This window comes from Haemorhous mexicanus, chromosome 1 (genome assembly GCF_027477595.1).
Source record: "Haemorhous mexicanus isolate bHaeMex1 chromosome 1, bHaeMex1.pri, whole genome shotgun sequence".
Lineage (NCBI taxonomy): Eukaryota > Metazoa > Chordata > Aves > Passeriformes > Fringillidae > Haemorhous > Haemorhous mexicanus.
In genome coordinates, this window is record NC_082341.1 from 13,853,356 (window position 1) to 13,876,940 (window position 23,585).

The following is a 23,585-nucleotide window of genomic DNA, read 5'->3' on the forward strand; positions in this document are numbered from 1 at the left end:
TATGCCACAAAATCCATGATTAACTGTACCTCTAAAACTTGCAGGTAAAAATGTTTTTTGTTATATATCCTAAATGTCGTAAAATATTAGGAAGTCTCAAAAGAAAGGAAAAAAGAGAATTTTTGTCAGTTTAAATGACAAATTTAGCAGGTTTGCTTAAAAAGCAAGAAAAGCCTCAAATGAAGGTGGGTGTTTAAACATACACAAGCCCTAACTACACTTACTAGAAATCTAGAAATTTGAACGTTTTTTATACTCTTTCTAATATTTTTTTTTTAATTGGAAATAGCCTTCATTTTCTAGAGTTTATAAATTCACCTCATGTGTCACTGTAAAAATTTTAGTCTTGTACTCAAGGTACAAAGAAAACTCAAGTAATATCTAATGGCCATTGTCTATAGTGAGAGTCCATAATATTGCCTTCAAGGTGCCTCTCTAGTGATCATATTCTCTTTGATCAAGTAGGAGGTATGTGCTGTCTGCCTCTCCATTTATTCTTTTGCATTCCCAGCCTTTTAAGTCTCAAAGGTAGCCATGACTTTCAAAAACATATGTATGGGGAAAAAATTCTCTGTGGAGTGAATATATCATTCCCTCACTCTTGTATCTGAATTCAAACTGTCTGATCTCAGCCTTTAAGAAGTTTTATAAGCATAATTTGAAGTATTAGTCAAGCTAAATAGCTGAGGAGTGATTACCAAAGATTGGGAATTGGTTCTGGACTTCAGGCATGAAATTTAAATGCCTCCACAGTAGTGCAGTGATGTCAATATTGGGTAAAGGACTTTATGTTCAATTTAGCATTGAGTAGCCACAATAATTTAACTTGAACAAACAAGCCAATTTGCCTACTCTGACCTCTGAATCTAGGAATTTTATATTATGTTTATGGTCTTGTAGAACTTTTCAGAGATCTTTCTAAGCGTGAAACTGCTGCACATCAGCTTTTCAATCAATCCTTGTTTTTGTACCTTAATCTAGTTTTTGCCTTTTCATGTTAGCGACTTTACGTAAACATTTAAATTGGCTATTTTCTGTTCTGTCTGATTTGATTACACTACATTTAGCTTGCAGGTAAATAGATAAATAACTTCAGTTTGTACATACAATGGGCCATGATGGCCAAATCATATTCTAGATGCTCAGTGTCAGTTTTTATTTTTACTTCCACTGTCAGTTTTTATTAAGGTAAATTATCATCATTTCCATACATCTGGATGGCATGTGGAGAGTTCTTATTTAACAAACTACCCCAACTAAGTCAGGCAATTTAGATGTCAGTAAAAAAATCGCTGCTTATTTCTAGTTTTATCATTGGTTGTAATTTATACTGAGAACTGAAATGTTAACACATGTAGCTGAGTTTATTTTAATAGTATGATTAGAGTAATGAAGCTCGTGGAAATACAGTGGTGCAAATGCTAATATAATCTCAGCTGCTTACATTACCAATTAGGTATTTAAAATAAATACAAAGATTGAGCTCTGTGCTTTGGCAGTTTCCCTTCTGTTTCTGTGTCAGCTAATGTTAGTCTAAAACAGCACAGGTAGAAAATTTTTATTTATTATTGTTTCAACAGGATTGTAAGCTTGCAGAGTGTTTTGCAAAGGTTCATGTGATATTTGATCTCATTCTTGAGAAGGTTGGAATTGAAAAGTTTTGTAATGGAAGAATTTGTATTTGAAACTGTGTTGACTTACTTTAACTGAACAAAATTAAGCAAATTCAAATATACCCATACATTGGTATGCTACATGGTTGTGTTTAAAAAAAAAAGTATATACTGATTTTGGTACTTTATACCAGATGAGTTTAGTTGCTTTCAAAATTTATGTCTTCCTAATGTAGGAAACATAATATTGAAGTTGTAGTATAACTCCACTTTCCAGGATTAATGACGGTGGCATATGGCAGGGGAAAAAATCCAATTTGTTTTTAGGTTTACTGCCTATTTGCAATATCAGGTCTACCCTGTTTATCTCCAGTTGCTGCAACAACATGAATTCCCCGAAAGTCTTTTTTAGAGTCACATTCTTATATTTAGCCATAATATGCTGAAGAAATACTGTAGGAAGTTGGAAGGCTTTTGTTAATTTTTGAAGAACACACATTTTCCGTAGTTCTAGTTTTCTCTGCTATGCAAACCCTCACTTAGGAAATTGTTTCTGGAAATGTGTCTAAAGGGATCTTTTGTGCCATGTGTTTATGTAAAAAATTAAATAAATGAAAAGGCACTGTGAGAAGCCTCGTTTCAGGTTTGACTCAGTCTGTTCATCCAGCCTTGAATTTGCTCTCAGTGACTTTAGCTTTATATGCCTTGCTTAACCTAGCTCTAACATTTGTTAAAATGCAAAACCCTCATGAGCACCATATGCCATGTTAGAAATGAGCAGTCTTTCATTAGCAGAACTTGTAGCCTTTGTTTAATGAGATTATTTACAATTTTGACTGGTAGTTTATTTGTCTGTTCCATTATTCTACTATTGGTTACGATTAGTAATATTTTTACAGATTTGAAAGCCTAAGTGGAATAAATTTAGGAAATGTCAAACTACGCGTAAAGGTGCATCTTGCATTAATAATTTGATATAAATTCAGAATGTGAGACAGTAGAAAGCAACATTTAAAAAAAATGCTATGTCAAAACTATTGATAGATCAATTATTTTGTAATCATAAGTACATGGAGACATTGGGATGAAATAACCACGTTATTTTGTGTCGTGTATTGTCATTATATTAACGTAGATTGTTGTACTTTGTGTTGATAGTGTTTTGATATTTTGGTATTTTTTTACAGTTAACCATATAAACCAAACACCTGTTGTTGTTTCTTTGTATGCTCTTGTGTAAGCACTGCATGCACTTGCAAATTCTGAATTGTCTTTGGGCATTTCAGAGGAGTACACCTGCATCAAAGAGCTCTTGGGCATCAAGTGAAAGAAAAGAAAAGTAGATACAACTCCTTTCTTTCTTGCTCAAATATTTTGTTGGTTTTCTCTTAAATGTAGCATTCCCTATTTTGTAATTTCCTTTGCCTATCTCTTCCCCGTTTAAAGTTACAGTAGCTTCACTTTGTGGCTCAAAGACAATCTCCCCAAGAGAAATTCATCACCTCACAAAGTGAAGAAGTCACAAACTTGTTTTCTAACAAATCAGTTTTCTATGTGTCAAAACTATAATTCTGATAAAAATAGCGTAGTGAAGCCATACAAGTAGTTTTCCTTTTTACTATTAATATAACTGTTAGTTTGGTTCTTCATGGAACTATCAAACCATCCAGAATTTCTTTAAAATTGCTTATCAGTTTTAAAAATCGGAGACTGCCTTCAGCACTTTTTTTTTAGTGAACAGAAGGAAAAAAGGGATTGAATCAATATTTTTAAGTTTGTTTTGTTTTACTCCCTGTGACTACATAATGTAATAATGAATAATTGTAGTACAACATGGTCATTAGGTTAGTGTGCCACTGTTGTGGACTTGTAGAGTTTCTTGTCATGCAAATGTCTGACTCAAGCTTCATTTGATGATTTGTGTTGTCAGAATTTATGGGGTTTTTTTCTCCTCATGGTCTGTTTACATTTATAGATCCTTGCAACACCATATCTTAATGTCTCTAGGTGGTTCCAAAATGCAAATAATACTAGGATCATTTCTCCTACTCTGTCATCTGCTTTGTGGGAGAAAATGTATGACTATTCTGTAAAAAAAAGTGTGTTATTTGCTTATGCTGGTGATAAATTGGTAAATGAAGAATTAAGAGTGGAAGAAATAAGTTAATTTTGCTTTTTTGACCTGTTTGATGAAGTGCTCAGGTGCATACATAACTTTTGAGCACTTGAGGAGTCCTTTTAAGCACCACTGACTGCTCATTTACTCTGAGGTGTTATGTGTGAATGAAAGTGCTGAGATCACTGAAAGATTTCTGCTTAAAAGTCATCTGTGGTCTTCCAGTTCCTGCTGATTTGGACCAAGTATTTTTCTTGCCATGCCTTGAAATTAATTCTGAAAAAAGTAGTGCTGTTGACTTGGCTGATGTGAGTTTGACCCATTGATCCCACATCCTTTGGGATTTCACTGTGAAGCTGATCTTCTTTTGAAAAAAAAAAAAAAAAAAAATAAAAATCAAGTGCAGTGTCGATTCAAGAATAATCCTTAAGATTGAGTTCTCCTTCAGGTAGAGAGTTCAGGTATAGAAACATCACTGACTTTGCCTACTATCATGCCAGTACCTCAGAAGTCCTTTCTTCAGGATCCTTTTTCATAATTTCAGGTTGAATATTTGTTTAACTTTTCTCTGTAAATATGTCTTTAAGATGATAACTGTGGGTAAGCATGATACAGAGGCAGCTAACTCATTGGACAAAGGCTATCAAATGGAAATTTTCTTCAGTCAATTAATTTAAGATTCTGAATTTAGAAAGAACATTTTAATTTTTAATTTCGTCTTTTTTGTTTTATTAAAAAATATTAAGATTTAAAAATAAAAGCATTTGGTCTTCATGAAATTATTGAATTCTCTATCCATCCCCTCATTACAGGCTGCTTATTACATGAGATGGCCCCATGTTTCACTTGCATAGAATGAGTAGTGAAGGCTGTGGCATTCTCTTCTAGTTCAGAAATTCAAATTTTAAGATAAGCCTATTCAGCTTCAGTTAACTAGCAGAAAAGATATCTTTTCTCAGATGTATGGTGGTTCTTGGAGCTTTTACTACACAGAAATCTTGGCCTTTATCAAGAATGGATGTGCTGTCATCCCACAGCCTGTTCATTCTTACTTTTGACATGTTTGATACACCTAGGCTTTTTGTTTTATGGAAAAGGGATAATAAATCAGATAATTCTTGGAGTTATTTGAAACTGTGCTATCCTACTTCGAGGTAAAGATGGTTTAAAATATCGTTTCTGTAGTGATCATGGTAAAATATTAAATCAATAGGATTTTCTATGTTGCAAATTATTCAGATAGTAATAATTAATAATCGTAATGTTCCAGAACCCTGGGGCTGCTGGTGAAGCGACTGGAGAAGGGTGGAAAAGCTGAGCAGGAAAACCTTTTCCGTGAGAACGATTGTATTGTCAGGATTAATGACGGAGACCTGCGGAACAGGAGATTTGAGCAGTAAGTGTTCTTACCGCATGTTACATTGCATTATTTGATTTTTAGCGCCTTGGAATAATTTGAGGAAGGTAAGAAAGAAACCTCTAAGCTTGCCTTTCTAATAAAGAAAAGATACACTTAGGGACATCAGTGGCTTTTATACAGACAGAATAAAAAAACCCCAGGATAATTATTGTTGATAGAGTATATGCAGTTCTCTTTTGATTGTTTTTGTACATAATAGATTTTTTTCTTCTTATATTGGTAATCTGTTTTTCTTGAAATTCCCTTATGACTTTTGCTCTTATATTTGCAATGCACCATCAATATAAATGGACAACATGAGGACTTTATTTTTAACATTTTAAAAATATGTGATTTCTTGATTGTGTGAGAACTAAAGGTGCTGTATATGTAGAAACTTCCTGGAGAAGTTTGAGAGAAAAATATTTGCTTAGTGGTTGTCTGGACTTGGTAGAATTTCGAAATGAATCAGAAAGGCTTTTAAGAGGGGATTGTAGTTCACACTCAGGTAAGAGAAAGAGAAAAATAGAAAAGAGGTATGCAGGTAATGAGTGATTTCATGGATGATCATATTGTTCTGAAATTTGTAACACACTGAGGGCCAAATATAATTTGTTCTGATTGTCTTGTACTTAATATATATTTGAAATGTGGCTTTAATTTTTGTGACTCAAACCTGAATTGAAACATCACCCTGTACCATATGGTTGAAAGCAGCTTGTCTCTGCTTGTTCTAAGGTTCTGAATCACAGTTTGTAAAGACTGTGAAGAGACCTTGTTGTCTTTGTATACTTTGAATTGTGACCTTGAAGCCCAGTGTCTGTCTGTACAGGACTGAGCATTTTTTCCCCATCTCTTAATGCTGTATTCTGATATACTTCCAGCTGAAAAAAATTGAATTGTAAGCTAGACTGGTTGCAAGACTCCATATAATCAGAAAATTGTGGAATACATAGTCTTTTTTAATTAGTCATTTTCTTTCTAATAATTCTGTTGTCACTGTGGTAACAGTTATTGCAATTATTACAGTTATCGAGGTTCAAAACAAAAGGGCACTGCAGTCCTGCTATAGAACTGTCTGCGTTTCACGACTGTGGTTAAATTTTTTTCCTTTCTGAATCCAGTATTTGCTACATTAGTCATGAAGCATATTTAACCATAGTGTTGCCCTAAAGCAGTAAACCTTAGCGGAAAGCAGACCAAATAGGCGAGCGAACAGATTCAAGTTTTATGGTTTATGCTTGAGTGCAATGTGTCTGTCAGCTCGTGTTGCTTAATTAACATCAGTAATTATGCTTATAATATCTCGTAGTCTGCCAGTCCTAATTTGCTGATTTTCTGTTCACTTGAAAACCTAGAGCACAGCATATGTTCCGCCAAGCCATGCGTACGCCGTTCATTTGGTTCCACGTGGTCCCCGCGGCGAACAAGGAGCAGTACGAGCAGCTGTCCCAGAGCGAGAGCGTCTTCTACTCCAGCCGCTTCAGCCCCGACTCCCAGTATGCTGAGGGGAAAAGCATGAACAATTCTGGACTTCACACCTTACAGAGAATGTCTAGAGTGGGTAACCACTCTGACCAGACAGACTCCTACTCACAGCTACCTCATAGTGTCAACTCATCAGGGAAACCACCCTCCGGCCTGGTACCGTCACCTCAGAAAGTTCTCACCTCCACTGCCAACAGTGGCTATAACACCAAAAAGATAGGGAAGAGGCTCAGTATACAGCTAAGGAAAGGTAAGGCACCAGTGTGCTCCTCGTGCAGCAGGAGATGTGTGTGTAGGGTGTGTGTGTGTGCCCAGTGCCGCTGTCCTGGGCAGGAAGGCTGGCAGGAGCACAGGGAGGGCTCAGTTTTGCAGCCAAGGCACTGAGTTGTCCCTGAGAGCAGGCCCAGGACACCCACCCTGCCTTCAGCGTGTGCAGCATGCCTGCAAAAGGCCATTTTGAGGAGTGCTTTAATATTTTTTTCTGTTTCTCAGCTAATAAAGTAGTGCAGTAAATGCCTCCAATTCTGTTGGCCAAGACCCAGGGAGTGGTGAACTATTTAATGTAAACAACTAAGCAAAAATGGCCCATGTTATGCACTTCACAGTTAAGACTTTTGAAATTGAGTTTTGCCTTTAGATTTTAAGAGTGTTTTGGATCCACTTGGTAAATTGGACATTTTAATTTCCAGCTAAAGCTTTCATTTTTTTCCACTGAGATGTTGAAACCTTTGGTTGAGATGTAATGTGATATTTCCTGTCTTGGCCCTTATGCTAATATAATTTGAATGGGGGTGAGAGACACTATTTAAAGTAGTGTGTGCTTATCTCAACATCTGTGTTATATGTGCACATGTAGATGCATTGGTACATCCATGAAATTTTTATGATGTGAGAAAATTTGGTATTTTTTTTTGTAGTTAATGTGTAGATGCTTTTAAGATAGTTGGAAGTATAATAAAATGACATTTAGATGCCAGTATTCATAGCTCTTGGGAAATGATTTTTTTTAAAGGATTATACATGCTGTAAACTTTATGGTATTCAAATGTGCATATTTAAGATTAGCTATAATTTGGTCTCTAGCAACAAGAACAGTAATTGCATTACACAGCAGAAAGTTTACCCATATGACAGTATTCTCCATGAACTTGGGGTGCATTCTCCTTAAGATACTCTGAAGTGCTTAATGTTAATGATATTTATTAATTAACCTTTTTATTGAAAGACATTGAAGACAGTGCATTGAATGGTAGAGATTTGACAGTTTCACAGGTACCAGGCTACTTGTCACATTATCATTATGCTTTCCTTTCTATGAACTTCGCATGAACCACCAGATTGCTTCTTTCTGGTTGCTGAATTTTAAGCTCTACAAACTTGGATGACATAAGGTTGAGTTGACAGTTTGCTTCTGTTGTTGATGCTCCTTCAAGAATTTCTCTAGGCCATCAGCTCAGATCAGCCTACTTGGAAAAACTTGCAGTTATTGGTTGAGTAAGGAATCACTGTGCTTATAAATATGCTCTCAGTCACTACAGTGATTTTTACCTGGGTTTTTTGTGTCTGTGGAAGTCTTTAGAAGTATTACTTGGACAGAACATAAAAGAATTCTCAGACAGAAGTGGAACTAAATATTTAATATTATTTAAAAACCAACAAATAAATATATAATTTGGGACCATGATATTTTTGCGTGAAACAAATATAGTGTTACAGCTCCTCATAAGATGCAAAAACATAATTTGGCATTTTATGGATATTTGACTGTGATATGATCTTATATTTGGTCATCTTGCACTGGATACTCTTTCAGAAATACTCCACCCAAGGCTATAATATAATTTATCCCTGCTGGCACTGATATCTTAGGTGGGTTTGGAGTAAAGAAGATGCATGCTACCTGTTGCTGAAAAGTGATCTCAAAGATACTTTAACATCTAGTTCATATCAGAGGAGTTTAATGGCTCTTACAAAGTTCTCACTTTCAGAGTAAGAACTTTGAAATGTGTTTAGAATATATTTCAGAAGTTTAAAGGGGATATTTGTTTCTAACAGTTGACTTATTTGAGAATACTACTTATGGTGGGATGGCACCTAGCTCAGGCTATAGATAAAGGTAGAATTTGTGTTTTATGCATGGTAAAAATAAAGAAAATGTGCATAAGGAAAGATGCCTTTTTATCATTGCTGTCTTTCATTTGTTAATATCCACTGTAGAAAGAAGCATGCCCCCTCCCATTTTGACTTACATTTGATCACTCTGAGAGTACACATATGGAGCGACAAGTGCAACAATGTGCTTGAGGATGCCCCAAGTATTTTGTTGTAAATATGAGTTCAGTAGGGATGTTGATTGTTTTTGTTGATTATTTCCAAGTAGGTATGTTGTAATAATACAGGCTTTAAAGATATTTAACAAATTTAACAACTGCTGACAGGCAGCAGTTGTTTCACCAGTTAGCATCATTACTTTAAAAACTCATTGTGGGGTGCCTTAAGGCATGCAAGGTGTCATCTTAAAATTCAGTTTTCATTTAACCTATACATACTGATAATGGATGTAGTATATGAGAATTGATTCTTTTTCAATACAGACATACCTTCTTTATTACAGCTGTGTTTTTATATATTGCATAAGCTTTATGATATAGGGTGACAATCATAGAATAACCCTACAATATGTGCTTCTGTAATTATGATTTCTTAATATTTATTGCTGATTTGGCATTTTAAAATAACCTGAACTTTCATAGGATTTAGCAGTTTAATAAAGTCAGAAGAGAAGGTCAGTCATATGTTTCAGTCAATGTGGAATGTTTGTTGGCTTTTCTAAATGAAAATGGATATCTGTTTATCTTGCCTTAAAGGTCAAGGCCTGAACTTTTAGCATATAGATGTAGGGGTTATTGCTGATATTCTTCTGTCATTTAAGGCTGTATAGCAGTCTAGCTTAATAGCTCACACAAATTAAGATAATGCAAGACATGACAGTGAGCCTGTGTTTGTATACATTTTGGTGTAAACTGATACACAGTAAGTATAAAAAAAAAACCCAGTTCTTTGCAGCTAATGAATAAAGAAAATAAGACCACTGATAGAACACCCAGACTGTTAGGATGAACCTTGAGCTCATATGCACCAGGACACTCCCAGAGTATTCCTTCTTTGGCTGCAAGTGTTTGAACCAATGCAACGGAGAGGAATTTAGTCCAACACTTCTAAATAATAAATAACCAATTAAATAGCAAATGGCTCTAAGGCTCAGTCTTTGAGCACTTAGTAACTCACAGCATTTAGCCTGATACTCACTAAAGCATTCAAAAGACTGCTTTTCCACTGAATGTTGTGCTACTCAGATTTCATATCTGCTGCTTTTGATGCTGCTGTACTAAGACAAGCTTGAAGTACTCAGTCTGGAAATTAGCTTAATCTTATTTGTTTGCCCTTGAATATAATGCTCATTGCATCATATGATTTCTATCTATAACTACGTGTTTGTATAGCTAAATTAAATATAAAATTCAGGAAGTAAAATGTCATCACTGAGCTCAGGTTTCTTAAGTTGGTTTTAGTTCCACCAAATATTTTGCTGAGTTTTTGTCTGAAGTGTTCAGTGCATCAGGACTTCAGTCTACATCTCCCCACTTCCAGAGGGTGACTTAGCCACTGAACCTGGGAGTTGTGATTATCTCTTCCTTTTTGGCCTTTCTCTTGCAAAACAAGAAAAAGAAAGAGAAAGAAATGAGTGACAGAACTGTCAGGAAAGCTGTAGCAGTTACCACATCCCCCATCACAAAGAGGACATAGCAGCTCTGTTCTAGAAGATGAGTCCTGAAACGAAGGAGGCCCTTCTGCACAGTGCAGGAGAGAAAAATGGTTAAATTGTAGATATGAGCAGGATTATAAGACTTTGCTCTTCAGAGTTCCTTGTGTTCTGTTTGGCTTGTTGGCCTCACTGAGGTTAATAATGCTACAACTTGTATACAGAGCTGACCTGAAACTCTGCAAGTGCCACCAGGGGACTGGGCATTCAGTGCCATGGCACAGTGAGACTCAGCCCTGCTGCACCCAAGCTCCTTTCTGCAAGAAGCTGCTAGAGACACAAATAAGTTGGCATAGATAGTTTGGGAGTATGCTAATTTGAAATGGCATCATATTTGCTGTGGAGTGGAGCACATCTATGGACAGTTACTTGCTTTGCTTGGATTCATATATGAGTGTAAAAGACAGGACCCTGAACTTGTCTGTAAGATATCCTGCATCCTGGATCTGAAGTGTACAGATTTATATGCATTTTTCATTATACTCTCCTGTTTTCCCCACACAGAATCTTGAGCCAGACTTTGAACTGACATTTTAAATTTTTGTTTAAAATTTCTTTTGAAGTGATATGTTCTCTTGAAATTCCTGTTCAGATGCAGAGTGTTTGTCAGTTTTGAAATGAAGTGTGTAGATGCCTAAATTACTTCACTGACCTTGAGAAATGAGATTCAAAAGTGAAGTGAATAATTTTGAGCATTATTAGTCACTGAAGAAGCATAAACTGCATCAGTTTCATCTTTCCATTTTTTAAAACCACTTCTGATCACCGTTAGCAGGCTGTAGCATAAGGGGAAAAGAACATTTCTGTTAGGGTGATCAAAGATCTTCTTGAGTGGTCTGAGCTGTACTTTGAGGAAAAAAAGCCTCACTTGTTCCAAATCACTCAACTACATAAAAATGGACATGCAATTAGTCTTGATTGTGTATGTGGCTGCAGAGATTTTGTAGACAGCTGAGCAGTCAGCCTTCTAAGCAGTCATTTGCATGTACAGTAAGTCTGACTACATGTGCACAAATTCTGAAAATATGGGGCTTAAACTAGGAGCAGTAAAGTGATCTTGGTTAGTTGAGTGATGCCCCTTTCAGTAAGAACATATTTGCTGTTCAAATCTTACATGAGGTTCAGTCCTTAAGAAAACAACCTGGTTTCCAATGTGGAACACTGGGATGATTAGTTCAGCAGTCATCCTTCTGTATCTGGACGTTCAGAAAGAGTCTCCTGTGGAAAAAAACCAGGGGGTTGAAGTGCTTGGAAGGACAGTGTCTGTTCTGAATATTATTAGAGAACATTTGGCCCTTCTGCTTAGTTTTATTATAATGTTATCTCTCTCCCTATTCTCCATCCCAGTATAATCTACTACTTTCATTAACTGAAAGTGCTTTATTTTGTTATTTTTGTGATTTTGTGTCACACATTTTTCTATCTGCAACCAACCTTGCTTATTGTTTCTGAAAAGGGAGAGTGTGTTCTTTGTCTTGCATGAAGAATCTATACTTTCCCCTAACAGTTCACCCACGTGACTTTTCCTTGTTAAGATTGCTCAGAAATGTTCTTTACCTTTCTTCAATAAGTTCTAAAAAATGTGGTGCCCAACTGTCAGTATTTAGATGTTTTCTGTTGTTTTAGAAGTGAAGTTTTCTGCGTTTCTTGTTCTTGTTGCTTGCTTGTTTGTAGTTGTTTTTAAATTTAGAGAGATCTGTATTGAACTCCCTGAGAACTCATATGCATTTTCTTAAATTAGACTTGAAGGAAGAGCATGATTTACTTTTAGCACTGCTTACAGTGCTGAAAGGCAAGACAGCTGTAAGAGAAGTATCACAAGATGTTGACAGTGTAGGTCCTTCAGTTGTTCTTTACTGGTCTCTGGACCAGTGTCCTTTTGAGAAGCTGAAAATACTGCAGAGGTGATCCTGGCTTTTTGTTTCATATCCTGTCTGTATTTCTACCCAGGAGCACATTTTGCTGCTGAGAATTTAGACCTGCAGTTGGTGCTGAATGAGGAACCCACAACTTTTTGCAAAGGATAGCCTTAGAAAGGCAGAAATGTTATGCCAGACACATTCTTTCCACAATCAAGAAAGTAAATCCAGCACTAGTGAGAAATGAAACACTTCTTCTCTGGGAGATAAGAGTCTAGTCACCTATACTAAAATTTAATAAAATTTTTAACATTCTGACAGTTTTTGATCAGACTGCTTCCAAATGAAATTATGATGTTCATTTTGAAAATATGTTTAATTAAATTACAGGAATGGATTTCCTCTCCCCCTTACCTTAAAGCTACCGGAATTGTTTTTTTCTGAAACAGCAACTGACACATCAAATCTGTCACTTTCCGGTTTGTACAAAATAGATATTTTACCACTGTAACTGCCCTTTTTATTCATTTAAAACTACTTTGTCTTCAGCTGAGAGCTGGCTGAGCTCTTGAGAGTAATGAGACTTTAGAAGGCATGTTCAGCATCACATTCAAGAAAAAAGGAGAACTCTAACCTGTTGAGAGAGCTGCTGATTTATCAAAGAAGCTAAGAATTTGAATTACACGAATTAGTGGGTAATTTTTAAATGTTATTATCACTTGGTGTAATTTGATCATTGTCAAAGATGACAACTATAGAAGGAAGAAAATGTTTTCTACCCTTTCAAAAATTTATCCTTTTTAAAATCTAAAAGAGATTAAGGTGAACATAGCTCAAAAAATTCTAAACATTGCAAAGTACATCTCCTAGCTTTGTGTAGGATGACTCCTCTGTTTTCTAAAATATGGAATTTTCTTCTGTTTTCTGTTCATTGTGGTTCTACCTGTATGTGTGTCCAGTCACTCCTGTATTACTAGCATAAATCAGAAGAGCCTACAATATGTTTGCACAGTTCACTTATTATTATAATGCAGATTTACACCCTAAGTACTGAAAACATTTTAGCAGCAGGGAGATATTAAGATCTTATATGTATTTCTATCAACAGGAGAATGGAAATGAATGGAGTGGAGAAAATTAAATCAGTTAAGTGTATAAGAAAGAAAAAAAATTAAAATCACTTCAGTCACAGAAGTCATATTTATTTTTGTCTATGGTTGGATGTATCTATTTCCCAGTGTTGTGAACATCTAATTTATATATAATAAGCACAGTAGTTTATGCAGCCATATCATCCAGGGAAGAGCAGCTATGGGGCGTGAACGGCCAACTGGAGCAGAGAAATGGTAGAAGGAAAATTGCACCCAAAAGCTGCCTCATGCAAAGCTGCACAGAGCAGCACAGTAAAACACAGCCCAGTTGAGGCCCCTTCTTTCTACAGAAATAAGTAATTAGAATTTTCTTCCTCTAATATCTGGGCTCAGTGTGGATTTGTGACAATCTGCAGGATTTGGTAAAGACTTTCTGGAGGTTTGACAGCAGAAAATGTCACAGTCCAAATTTATATCCTGAGTGCATTTGTAGTGTGAAAATTTCAACTTCAGTTTTTTCCATGGGGGTTTGAAGTGCTGTGTGTGAACCAGACATCTGTAATGATGCTGTAATCAGGCAATGGGGATTAAGCTTATTAATAATGAAATATTGTCCTGGGAGTGCACTTGTGTTCTGATATTACTTTAGAAATTTAGCAGACAAAACCTGTACTCAAAGAGAAGTATTCAGTACTGATCCTTATAATAAGAAAATGATAAATTCCATAAAAAGCTGAGATGTGACTTAAAAAAATCTTATTCAGATCATCTGCACATATTGCAGGGAATTAAAGAGCTCTATGAATGTTTGAAGCATCATTAAAATTGGGAGGTCTCCTAAGTAAAATATGGATGTTATGAGATCTAGTAGTCTTTTTATCTCTATGTTACAGAGCAGATAAATTTTATATTTGCCTGAAAGTGGATGAAGACTTTCAAATTTAAATGTCAACTGTCTTGAATGCTGCAGAAGGAAGGGAAGTTGCTCAAAATAATTAGCCCAGAGGAACTGATCCATATTTCCTGAACAATAAGGTCTACATGCCCTTACTGTGTATACAGGAGCACTTAGTTATGTTCAAGATGAAGATTTTAAAAGCTTGTGTCACACCCAGTCATGTCACCTGTGTCAGTTTACTGCTTAGCATGATTTCTGTCTGGATAATAAAATATATTGTACTAAATTTTAATCAAATGCAATTGTGCAGATTTCAGAAATCTGTATGTTGAGTAGTGGTTACTATATTTGACTCCTGCTTTCCTTACATGTGTGAATATTAATCTGCTTTCTAGGAAAGTTGGTTTAGCAATTAAACATTGGCAACAGAAATTAATTAATTTACAGAAATTAAGTAACATTGTGGTGAGTTGACCTTGGACAAGGTGCTCACCAAGCAGCTCTATGACTCACCCTCCTCAGCTGGACAAGGGAAGCAAGACACAGCAAAAAGCTTGTGGGTTGAGATAAGACCAGGGAGAGATCACTCACCAATTACTGTCACAGGTGAAACCAGCTTGACTTGGAGAAATTAATTTAATTTTTGTCAATCAAATCAGAGTAGGGTAATGAGAAATAAAACCAAATCTTAAAACATATTCCCCTGACCCCTCCCTTCCTCCTGGGCTCATCTTTACTTCATGAATTCTCTATCTCCTCCTCCCAGCAGTGCACAGGGATGGGGAATGGGGGCTGCAGTCAGTTCATTGCAGGTTTTCTCTGCCACTCCTTTTTCCTCAGAGGGAGGTCTCCTCACAATCTTGCGTTGCTCCAGAGTGGGGTCCTTCCTATGGGAGACAGTTCTTCCAAGGTGAACCTTACCCACAGGCTGCAGGTCTCCAGGATCTGTTTCAGTGTGGGTCCATTCCATGGGGTCAGTTGTTCAGGAATGGGCTGCTCCACTGTCAGTCCCCCACAGGGTCACAGATCCCACCAGCAGCCCTGCTCCAGCATGGGCTCCTCTCCGTGGGGCCACAGATCCCTGCCAGGAGCCTTCTCTATTGCAGGCTTCCCATAGGGAACAGCCTCCTTTGGGCATCTCTGCTCTGGTGTGGAGACCTCCACAGGCTGCAGGTGGATCTCTGCTCCACCATGGACCTACATGGACTGCAGGGGGACATGCCTCTCCATCTTCTTCTCTGTGGGCTGCAGGGAAATCTCTGCTCCAGCAGCTGGAGCACCTCTTCCCTTTTCTTCTGCACTGACTTGGGATTTGCAGAGCTCTTTTGCTCACTCATCTTTCTGGCTGCTGTTGCAGGGTTGTTTTTTTTCCTTCTTAAATACATTAACACCTCAAATGGCTCAGCAGTTGTGTGTCTTTAACACAGTTTGTGTTAAGCTTCCCAGGGCTCATAGCTGGTGACTTGTTTCATAAAAGTTTGGTTTCTGTCCCCATGGCATTTTACAAAGGTGCATGCTGTGTTAGATTTTAGGGACCTACCTGATACTGCTGAGTCCTAACTGCAGGTGGCCATTGTAGGTCAGCTTAAATGTAGGTTGGGCCTGTGTGTGCCCAGCAAGGTGCCTTGACAGCCTCTGAGAAGTTTCAAATGCAAGCTGTGGGTGCTGATGCTGTGCTGGGGGGCTCTGCACTGGATGGCCAGGTATTTTCATGCTTCATTAAGTGTCCTAATAGACTTGATGTGTAATGTTGAGGGGGGCAGTAGCAGGTTTTTGTAGAGTTTCAGGGGTTGTTGGTAACATTGCATAGATTGTATCTAAGAGAGGATCACAAAAGAGCTTTCTGTGTGGTGGGAATGGCTTCTGTTTGTCCTCAGCTTGTGAATCCCGGAACTGATGGCATACCTAATTTCTCTGAAATACAGACAGGTCTCATTTGCTGTATTGACTGGACCCCCGCCCTGGGTTTCTCCAGGTCATTTTAAGTGCCTCTGTTTTGCTTCAGTCTGTCTTGGCCAAGTATAGTCAGTCACCTGGATGTAGTGCAGGACCTCAGAAGTGGCAGCCTGGGTTTGCTCCCTGCCTGCATGACAGACAGTGGGGTAGAACCCAACAAGAGCTTAAGAGGTTAAGCCTGGGGGCAGAGAAGCTGTTGACTGAAAACAGCCTGAGGTCCCCAGAGCAGGAGAAATGAGGCCACTGAGCTCCAGTACTGTCATCTGCCAGTGTCCACAAGTGAGACACACTGCCAGTGTCCACAAGTGAGACACACTGCCAGTGCCCACAAGTGAGCTGACAGAGCCCCATGCCCAGCAGCATTGGCTGCCTGTCACCGTTGAGAGAGCTGCAAAGGAAAAAGGAAGGATCATTGCTGAGATCCAGATTGACAAGGGGGAAGACAGTGATAGGATATCAGATATGCTTTGTTCTGATTCCTTGTCATTCAGCTCATCTGAAATAGAAATTCAGAAATATGGCAATGACTTGGAAGTCATCAGAACAGCAAGTTGCAGGGAGTGCCTGCTGAGCCACCTGTGCCCAGACTCAGTGTTTCAGCTACAGCTTTCTTGTAGATATTTTGTTTTCTTTTTTTTGTCATGAAGTAATTCTTGCATCTTATATGTATTTTCATGGATTGTATCAGTGAGGTATACATACATTCTGCTTGGTAAAAATAATATGTAATATAAAATGTGCATTTTAACTGGTAATGTACATTCTTTATGCAGGTACAGAAGGCTTGGGATTTAGCATTACTTCAAGAGATGTCCCAATTGGTGGCTCTGCTCCAATTTATGTGAAAAACATCCTTCCGAGAGGTGCAGCTATTCAAGATGGGAGATTAAAAGCTGGAGACCGATTAATTGAGGTGAGGAAATATTACATGTTCCTTGTCTGTGTTTTGGCATGAGCCCACACACTATATCACTTCCAGAGGCTTTTATAGTATTTTATGTTACAGGAGATTTTTTTCCCTCTTTTTCCTGTTTTTGGCTTTATTTTTTTAGGTAAGAGATCAAGTTGCTGGGCATTTTCAGTACATAACTGTTTGAAGAGCTGGACCCAGACATACTACAAAAACATAAGTTTACATGTCCTTATGTGAATATGGTGTCATAGTCTTGTGTTGCTGTTTAGGAATATATTGAAGCAAAGGGATTGTTACTTAGTAAGTAGAATTAAATCAGCATGGAGTGACAGACCAGAAATTATTGAAGATATTGCCAAGGATGGGAGGCAATACCCTGAAAAGGTTTAGTGGATTAACTGAAAGAGACATAAAAGGAGGGGAGTCCTAGAGAGAATCAAGGCCACTTCCCTCCTGAAGTAAGGATGTCCTCAAGGGAACTAAATTTCTCTTAGATAGGTGCACCACAGAGAGCTTTCAGCAAATCTAGCTGGAGTGATATGTTACCACCCACAGCTCTTCATTACTGTCCCTAAGCCAAATGACACCGGAGGTACAGCTGAGTCTGTAACTGCCTCTCAGGGCTCCAACTTCACTTTACTGCAAAATTGGCCAAGTCAGCTTGAATTGTTGCTGGAGGATAGCCCCCTGTAATTACTGTAATTCAAGGTAACCCAGATGACTTGGGTAGAAGGGGACTGAGACACTTTTAAGATGACAGCTCTGGCATCTCAGCTCTGTGAGCTGTGCTCTCTCATGAGGGGAAGGAAAAGGATGGTTTGCAGACTTCGGAGCACCATGCTCCCTTGCTTAACACTGTTAGTTGTTTTGCCTTCATTTCCAAAATGTTTCTGAGCAGGCAAGCCTGAGATTATTGGATCTTTCTCTGGCTTCTCCCTTACTGAAGTTAGCTTGTACAGTGGGAAATCCTTCAGGTATTCCATACCTGCCTGTCCTGATCAGTGGCATGTGGAGGCCAAGGGATTGGACCACTGAACAGGGGCAAGAGTAGCAACCCCGAGGTCATAAAGGGAAAGAATTACTTTCTACTTTTTCACAATTTGTTGGGCTAAATATATTTGGAAGGTATGTATAATACCAAGACATGTGGAAACAGGACCAGTTTGGGATCATATGTTGATTTTGCCAAAAGATATTTATGCAGAGGTTCTCTTAAGAAATGCTAGTAAATGGAATTAGTTGGCTTTAGTGTGTACTGGACTACACTGTAGCTGCTGAAAAGGAGGGAACTGTTAATGTCTGCTTGTTATTTGTATTTGTATGGCAAGGATGACCATTTAATTAGTTCTATTAAATGAAAGCTGGGATGTGGGCTAATAAGCAGATTGCTCCTGTGAGAGTTTTTTAATACTGTCCCATACGATTCACATGACTTTTTGCTGTAGTCTCTGCTGGTTTCCCTGTTTTGGAGTCTTACTGATGTCTCACATTTCCTTTGTTGCAGGTAAATGGAGTTGATTTGACAGGCAAAACTCAAGAAGAAGTTGTGTCCTTGCTGCGAAGTACCAAGATGGGAGGAACCGTTGCCCTTTTGATTTTTCGACAGGAAGAAACATTCCATCCAAGGGAACTGGTGCGTAAAATAGAGAGCAGCTAAGAGATTTAGATGAGTGTGAGCAAGTGATTTGATCTTGTCTCCTCTAAGTAAACATGCACTGCCAGCACTGAATATAAGAAAAAGGAAAAAAAAGCTATTTTGCTTTATTTAGAACATTTTACATGCATGTTTTTTATTTTCTTCAAGATCTGCTGTTGGAATTAGGTATTTGTTGATAATGTATAAGTGAGAGCTTTATTTGGAGTGAAAATGTTTATTATAGGAGAAGCTATTGCACAGACTTTATTTGGATGCATGCAGACAAGTAGATTATTTCATATCTTTCATAAGGACAAATCTGTGTTTGAAAGCCTGCCATTTGTCCCACTACCTGCTCACTAATATGTTCTCCAACATATAGTATTATGCCAAAATAAGATATGTAAATACTTTTCTATCAAAAAGTGGAAAATATAGGAAGTAGTAGCCTTTTTTGAATATAAATGCAATCTCTGTGGAATGGAAACCCTGCAGTTATTAATTTAGCAGGGCAATTCAGAAGATGTTTCTAAGGAATTTACATTAAATAGGAATAAAATTATGTTTCTTACTGTACCTGCTCCACTTGCATAGTGTATATTGATATTTCTCTGATAATTACTCAAGATAGCTTCTGTTATGAAAAGGTGGACTCTGAATAGTAGCAGTCTCACTTTGTTCTGTACTCAATTAAACTGCTGAATTTATTTATTATTTGTATTATTGTAACCATATACAACTCTAAAATAACTTACTTGGCTGCATTATTGTGAGAAGATAGACAAGTATAAGTATGATGAATTAATAACTTCATTTTTCTATTGGATTTGTTTTATTTTGAATGCAAAGAAAATGAATTTTTGTTTGTCCATTTCAAGACACTAAACATTAGCCTTTTACTTTTCAAAACTGCCAATAAACCTAGGAAGTCCAAGTGGCAGGGAAGGTTGCAAATGAACCAACTTTTACCTTAAAATTCTTGGAACATGCCTTCAAGTGCTGAAGTGAAAGCTGTCATAAAGTGAAGAGAAATAAAAAATTGAAATCCTATTACACCCTACCTTATCACTGTAACAGTGAAAGCAATCTGTTTAGAGGTTCCTGTGGTACAATTTTCATGGCACTGCTATCTTTCATAAAGGTGAATGAAAATGCTTTTTGAGATTTCTAAATAAACTTAGAAGTAAGAAAATATCTTAATTTTGTGTATATTATTTCTGTGGTAAAATGAGGAAGTTTTGATGCATAATTTGACATGAGATTTTGTCTAAATAATTGTAAATAAATATATGGTGTAAGTAATGCAGAGATTTAATAGCAATGCATTATCTAGTTTTAAAATAACAGCAAGTCAGCCCCTTTGAAGGAGTCCAAGCTCAGCAGCCTCCCTGCTGTGGCTCAGGGAACAGTCTCAAGTACTTTGGCAAAGTCCAGTGTAGGGAAGCCAGACCTTGCTGTGGCTGTTCAGGTAGCAGGTGGGCTTTGCACTGTGTAATGAGATCAGATCTGAGCTGGTGTGTTTTTCTGCAGCTCCAGTTGAACAAGTGCTATTGTGAGGATCTGACAGTACATGTGTGTGATGATCCTCTGTTGCATAAGGATTTGTTGGTTTGCATTCTGTCATGAGGAACTCTTAGGTATGCACTGCTGACTGCTGTCAAAGAGCAGGAGCAGAATTGCTGGGGAAGGTGGTGAACTAAAAGTCATCATAAATGATGTTCTTTCTGCTCTGGTAAGAAATAATCCTTAAAAAAAAATAAATTAAGTCTTTTCAACCAGCTCCTCTCACTGACTTTCACTGGCTTATTGAGAAACAAAAAACCAAAACAAATAAAAAATAAACAAACAAAAAAGCCAAGAAAAAAAGAAATAACATTAACTTTTAAGTAGGAAGGAGAATGAGCTGAAATCAGGTCTATTCATCTTTTTCAGATGCAGACCTTCTCTGGCCACTTAGGAACAATTTGTCTTTGCATGCTTTCCCTATTTCTCTCATATTTTCTACATTTGTGTGCTTTAAAATATTAACTGAATGAGATGTGTCTCAAAAACCATATGTAGAAATCATGTTATTTGATGTTATCCATCTTATTAAGGGCAGGACTTGCTGTTGCTTACTGAGAACACTCAATATTAAAAACATTTTATATTTGCCAACATTTCTATAGATAGTATCCCCAATAAAAGAGTTGTTTAGATTTTATGTTTTATGTTTTGGGTTATGGCTTGAATGACTTCTGAAAAAAAATTAAACAACTTAGGGTTTCATTTTAAGTAAAATGAAGATAATAAACTTTAGGAAAGTTAAGGAGTTTAACATTGCTGTTACTATGATAATGTGTAATTTTAGCTAAAACTTAGGGGATTGTTAAACTGAGCCAACTTAGGTTGGTATGGGATCTCTGAAACTTGTGTGGGTCAGGTCAGGTATGTGTGTGTGATGATCCAGTGCAGCAGAGCATAAAAATGAGGAAAATGTGGAAGCAGGGAAAAAAAATCAAGTTGGCCGAAGTCAGATTTTGTAATTTGTGAGATCTGGAAGAATGACCATGTTTCTCCAGAATACTGGGCATTTTACTTCCACAGTTACCTTATGCCAGATAGGTATTAGGGCTTGTCCACACTGACATGAGCTAGAGACACATCATCTCTTAACAGCCTTCCCTCCCTGCCCCCTCTTGTTACAAAAGGGCTGAGGATTATTCTGGTTAAGTAGAGCTCCTGGAGCTCTGTGGTTACCTCACATAACTTGTGAAGAATTTGCTTAGAGCTGCTACTGACTGTGTGAATCCTCTGAAGGACTGACTTAGGCTATTTAGCTTTTGAGCTATATTCTCAGTGCCAGCAGATACTGGCTGGCAGCATCAGTCTCCAGTACCCTAAGGATCGAGATGCCCATTGGTACACGTGGGACCTTTACATTTTCCTTGCAGCTGTCTTCATTTTTTTCTTACTGATTGTTGGCTTCAGGTTGAAGCTTACTGGATGTTTGAGTTACTGCTTTGCCACTACATTTTTGTGCTTTATCATTTGGATCTCCTGCAAAACAGCCTAAAACAAAAATGTCCAGTAAACCCTACCTGGCATTTCATTAGGGCCCAGCAGAATGGAAAGAAATAGCTGGTTAGCCCAAAAGTGATCAGCCAGCCAGCACTAAGATGTCTCCTGAGTTCTCAAATGGGTTTTAATCTAGGTGGGTGTGGGCTTGGAAGAGCCATAGTTCCTTACATGTGTTTCCAGAATTGTTGTGGGATGCATTTTCTGATAATGTGTGTTTGCCTTATGTGCCCTGAGACACAGGTGAGGAATGGAAAGTACAGGAGGGTCCCTTCTCTGGTGAACTGAATGCATCCTCCTGGCCTGGGATATGCAGAGTTGCAGTCCTAGCTCATCCAAGTGTGCTCAAAAGGGGAATTCCTTGCTAATGAGAGTGTATTTTTAAAAAAATGGTTGGAAGGGTTCATCTGGACTGCTGATGTCATTCTCTGAAAACTTCAAAATAGCAGGGAAAAGCCAGGGGGAAGCTTCCCTGAGTGAGAACATTCCACCAACCAGTAAATGGTGAAGGCAGTTGTGGTTCTTCCTTGGCCAGACAGTGACACCCTCATAGCCAGGGAGAGTCAGGTGCATGTACCATAAGGACTTTGGAATTATTTCTGTTCACTTCTCATGTAGTGGTTGTTTATATAAATTTCAGTCAGGGGTGTGATGAGCACCCTTCATTTTTTGTTACCACTTCACTTCAGAATTAGAGCTCTTTGTTTATCCCCTTGCTGATAGATAGTATGTGTCATATGTAGTTGTGTTCTTATTTATTTTTTTTACTTCCTTTAGAATGCAGAACAAAGCCAGTCACAAATTCCAAAGGAAACGGTAAGAGCTTTGTCTTTTCCATACTGGAAGACTCCCAAATGTTTTTAAATTGATATGGCACTTCTCCATCAAAGTTTTGCAGATCCTTCTTTCACCTTATATGCTGTAGATGGCTCTCTGTAGCTTTACATTTTAAATGCATTTCTAATGTAATTTCAAATACTGTTTGAAAATTGTACACAATTCTCTTACTGCATATGTTCAAGTGCTATTTGAAATTACATCTCTTATATACAGCCAAAGGCTGAAAGTTAAATGATAAAAGTAGACTTTAGCTTGGGTTACATATTGAAGCTAATTGTTTAAATCAGGATTATATGACAGAAATCTGAGATACAAACACAGAAATTAGTCAACTAGGATTTAAGTCTTAATTGTATCCTCATAGCAAGCCATTGTTAGTTATTTTTAACAAACTATATGGAAGTAGTATTAAGTTCAACCTTTTGAAGGCAGCACCAGTTCTGTGTGTGGTATTCCAGTGAGGCTCTAGATTGAGGTTGTGTAATGTGAATATATCTCATTTCAGTCAAGGGAAAATAATCAGTCCAATGTACAGTATATTAATACAGCTAACAAATTTGTCTAAAATAAAAGGTGTATTTTATGAAATACCAACATAGAATAGAACAATAATATATTACCTTAAAGATATGCTGGATCTTAGTTCAAAACATACTTCAAGAAACTCCATTCAGTTAGGTGCCTATTTTAAAATTAGATCATAAATTAGCTTATGGAGAAATTGAGAAGATTCATGTTGGGATTTGAAATGAGTTAGGCTGCTGAAAAAGAGCTTGTCTAGATAATTCAGAATGTCTCACCAACAATGGCAAGATGGTATCTGGAATAAAAAGAAAGTCAGGACTAGGTAAAGACATAAGAGCCAACTCAGTGAGATAATCAAGGGTATGTTGGTT

At 37.4% G+C, this 23,585-nt stretch overlaps 1 protein-coding gene across 13 annotated transcripts in view; it reads left to right on the forward strand.

Moving 5' to 3' along the window:
• Nucleotides 1-23,585, forward strand: part of PARD3 (par-3 family cell polarity regulator) — a 447,781-nt gene that overhangs the window by 233,503 nt on the left and 190,693 nt on the right. For 9 of the 13 annotated variants that reach the window (XM_059840275.1, XM_059840315.1, XM_059840296.1 and 6 more), the window contains 5 exons: nt 5,000-5,125; nt 6,487-6,866; nt 17,017-17,156; nt 18,661-18,789; nt 22,627-22,665. In XM_059840275.1, coding sequence (XP_059696258.1) covers nt 5,000-5,125; nt 6,487-6,866; nt 17,017-17,156; nt 18,661-18,789; nt 22,627-22,665 — 814 coding nt within the window. The remainder of the gene's footprint in view (nt 1-4,999; nt 5,126-6,486; nt 6,867-17,016; nt 17,157-18,660; nt 18,790-22,626; nt 22,666-23,585) is intronic. The other 4 variants (XM_059840289.1, XM_059840350.1, XM_059840336.1 and 1 more) reach the window with 1 other exon arrangement.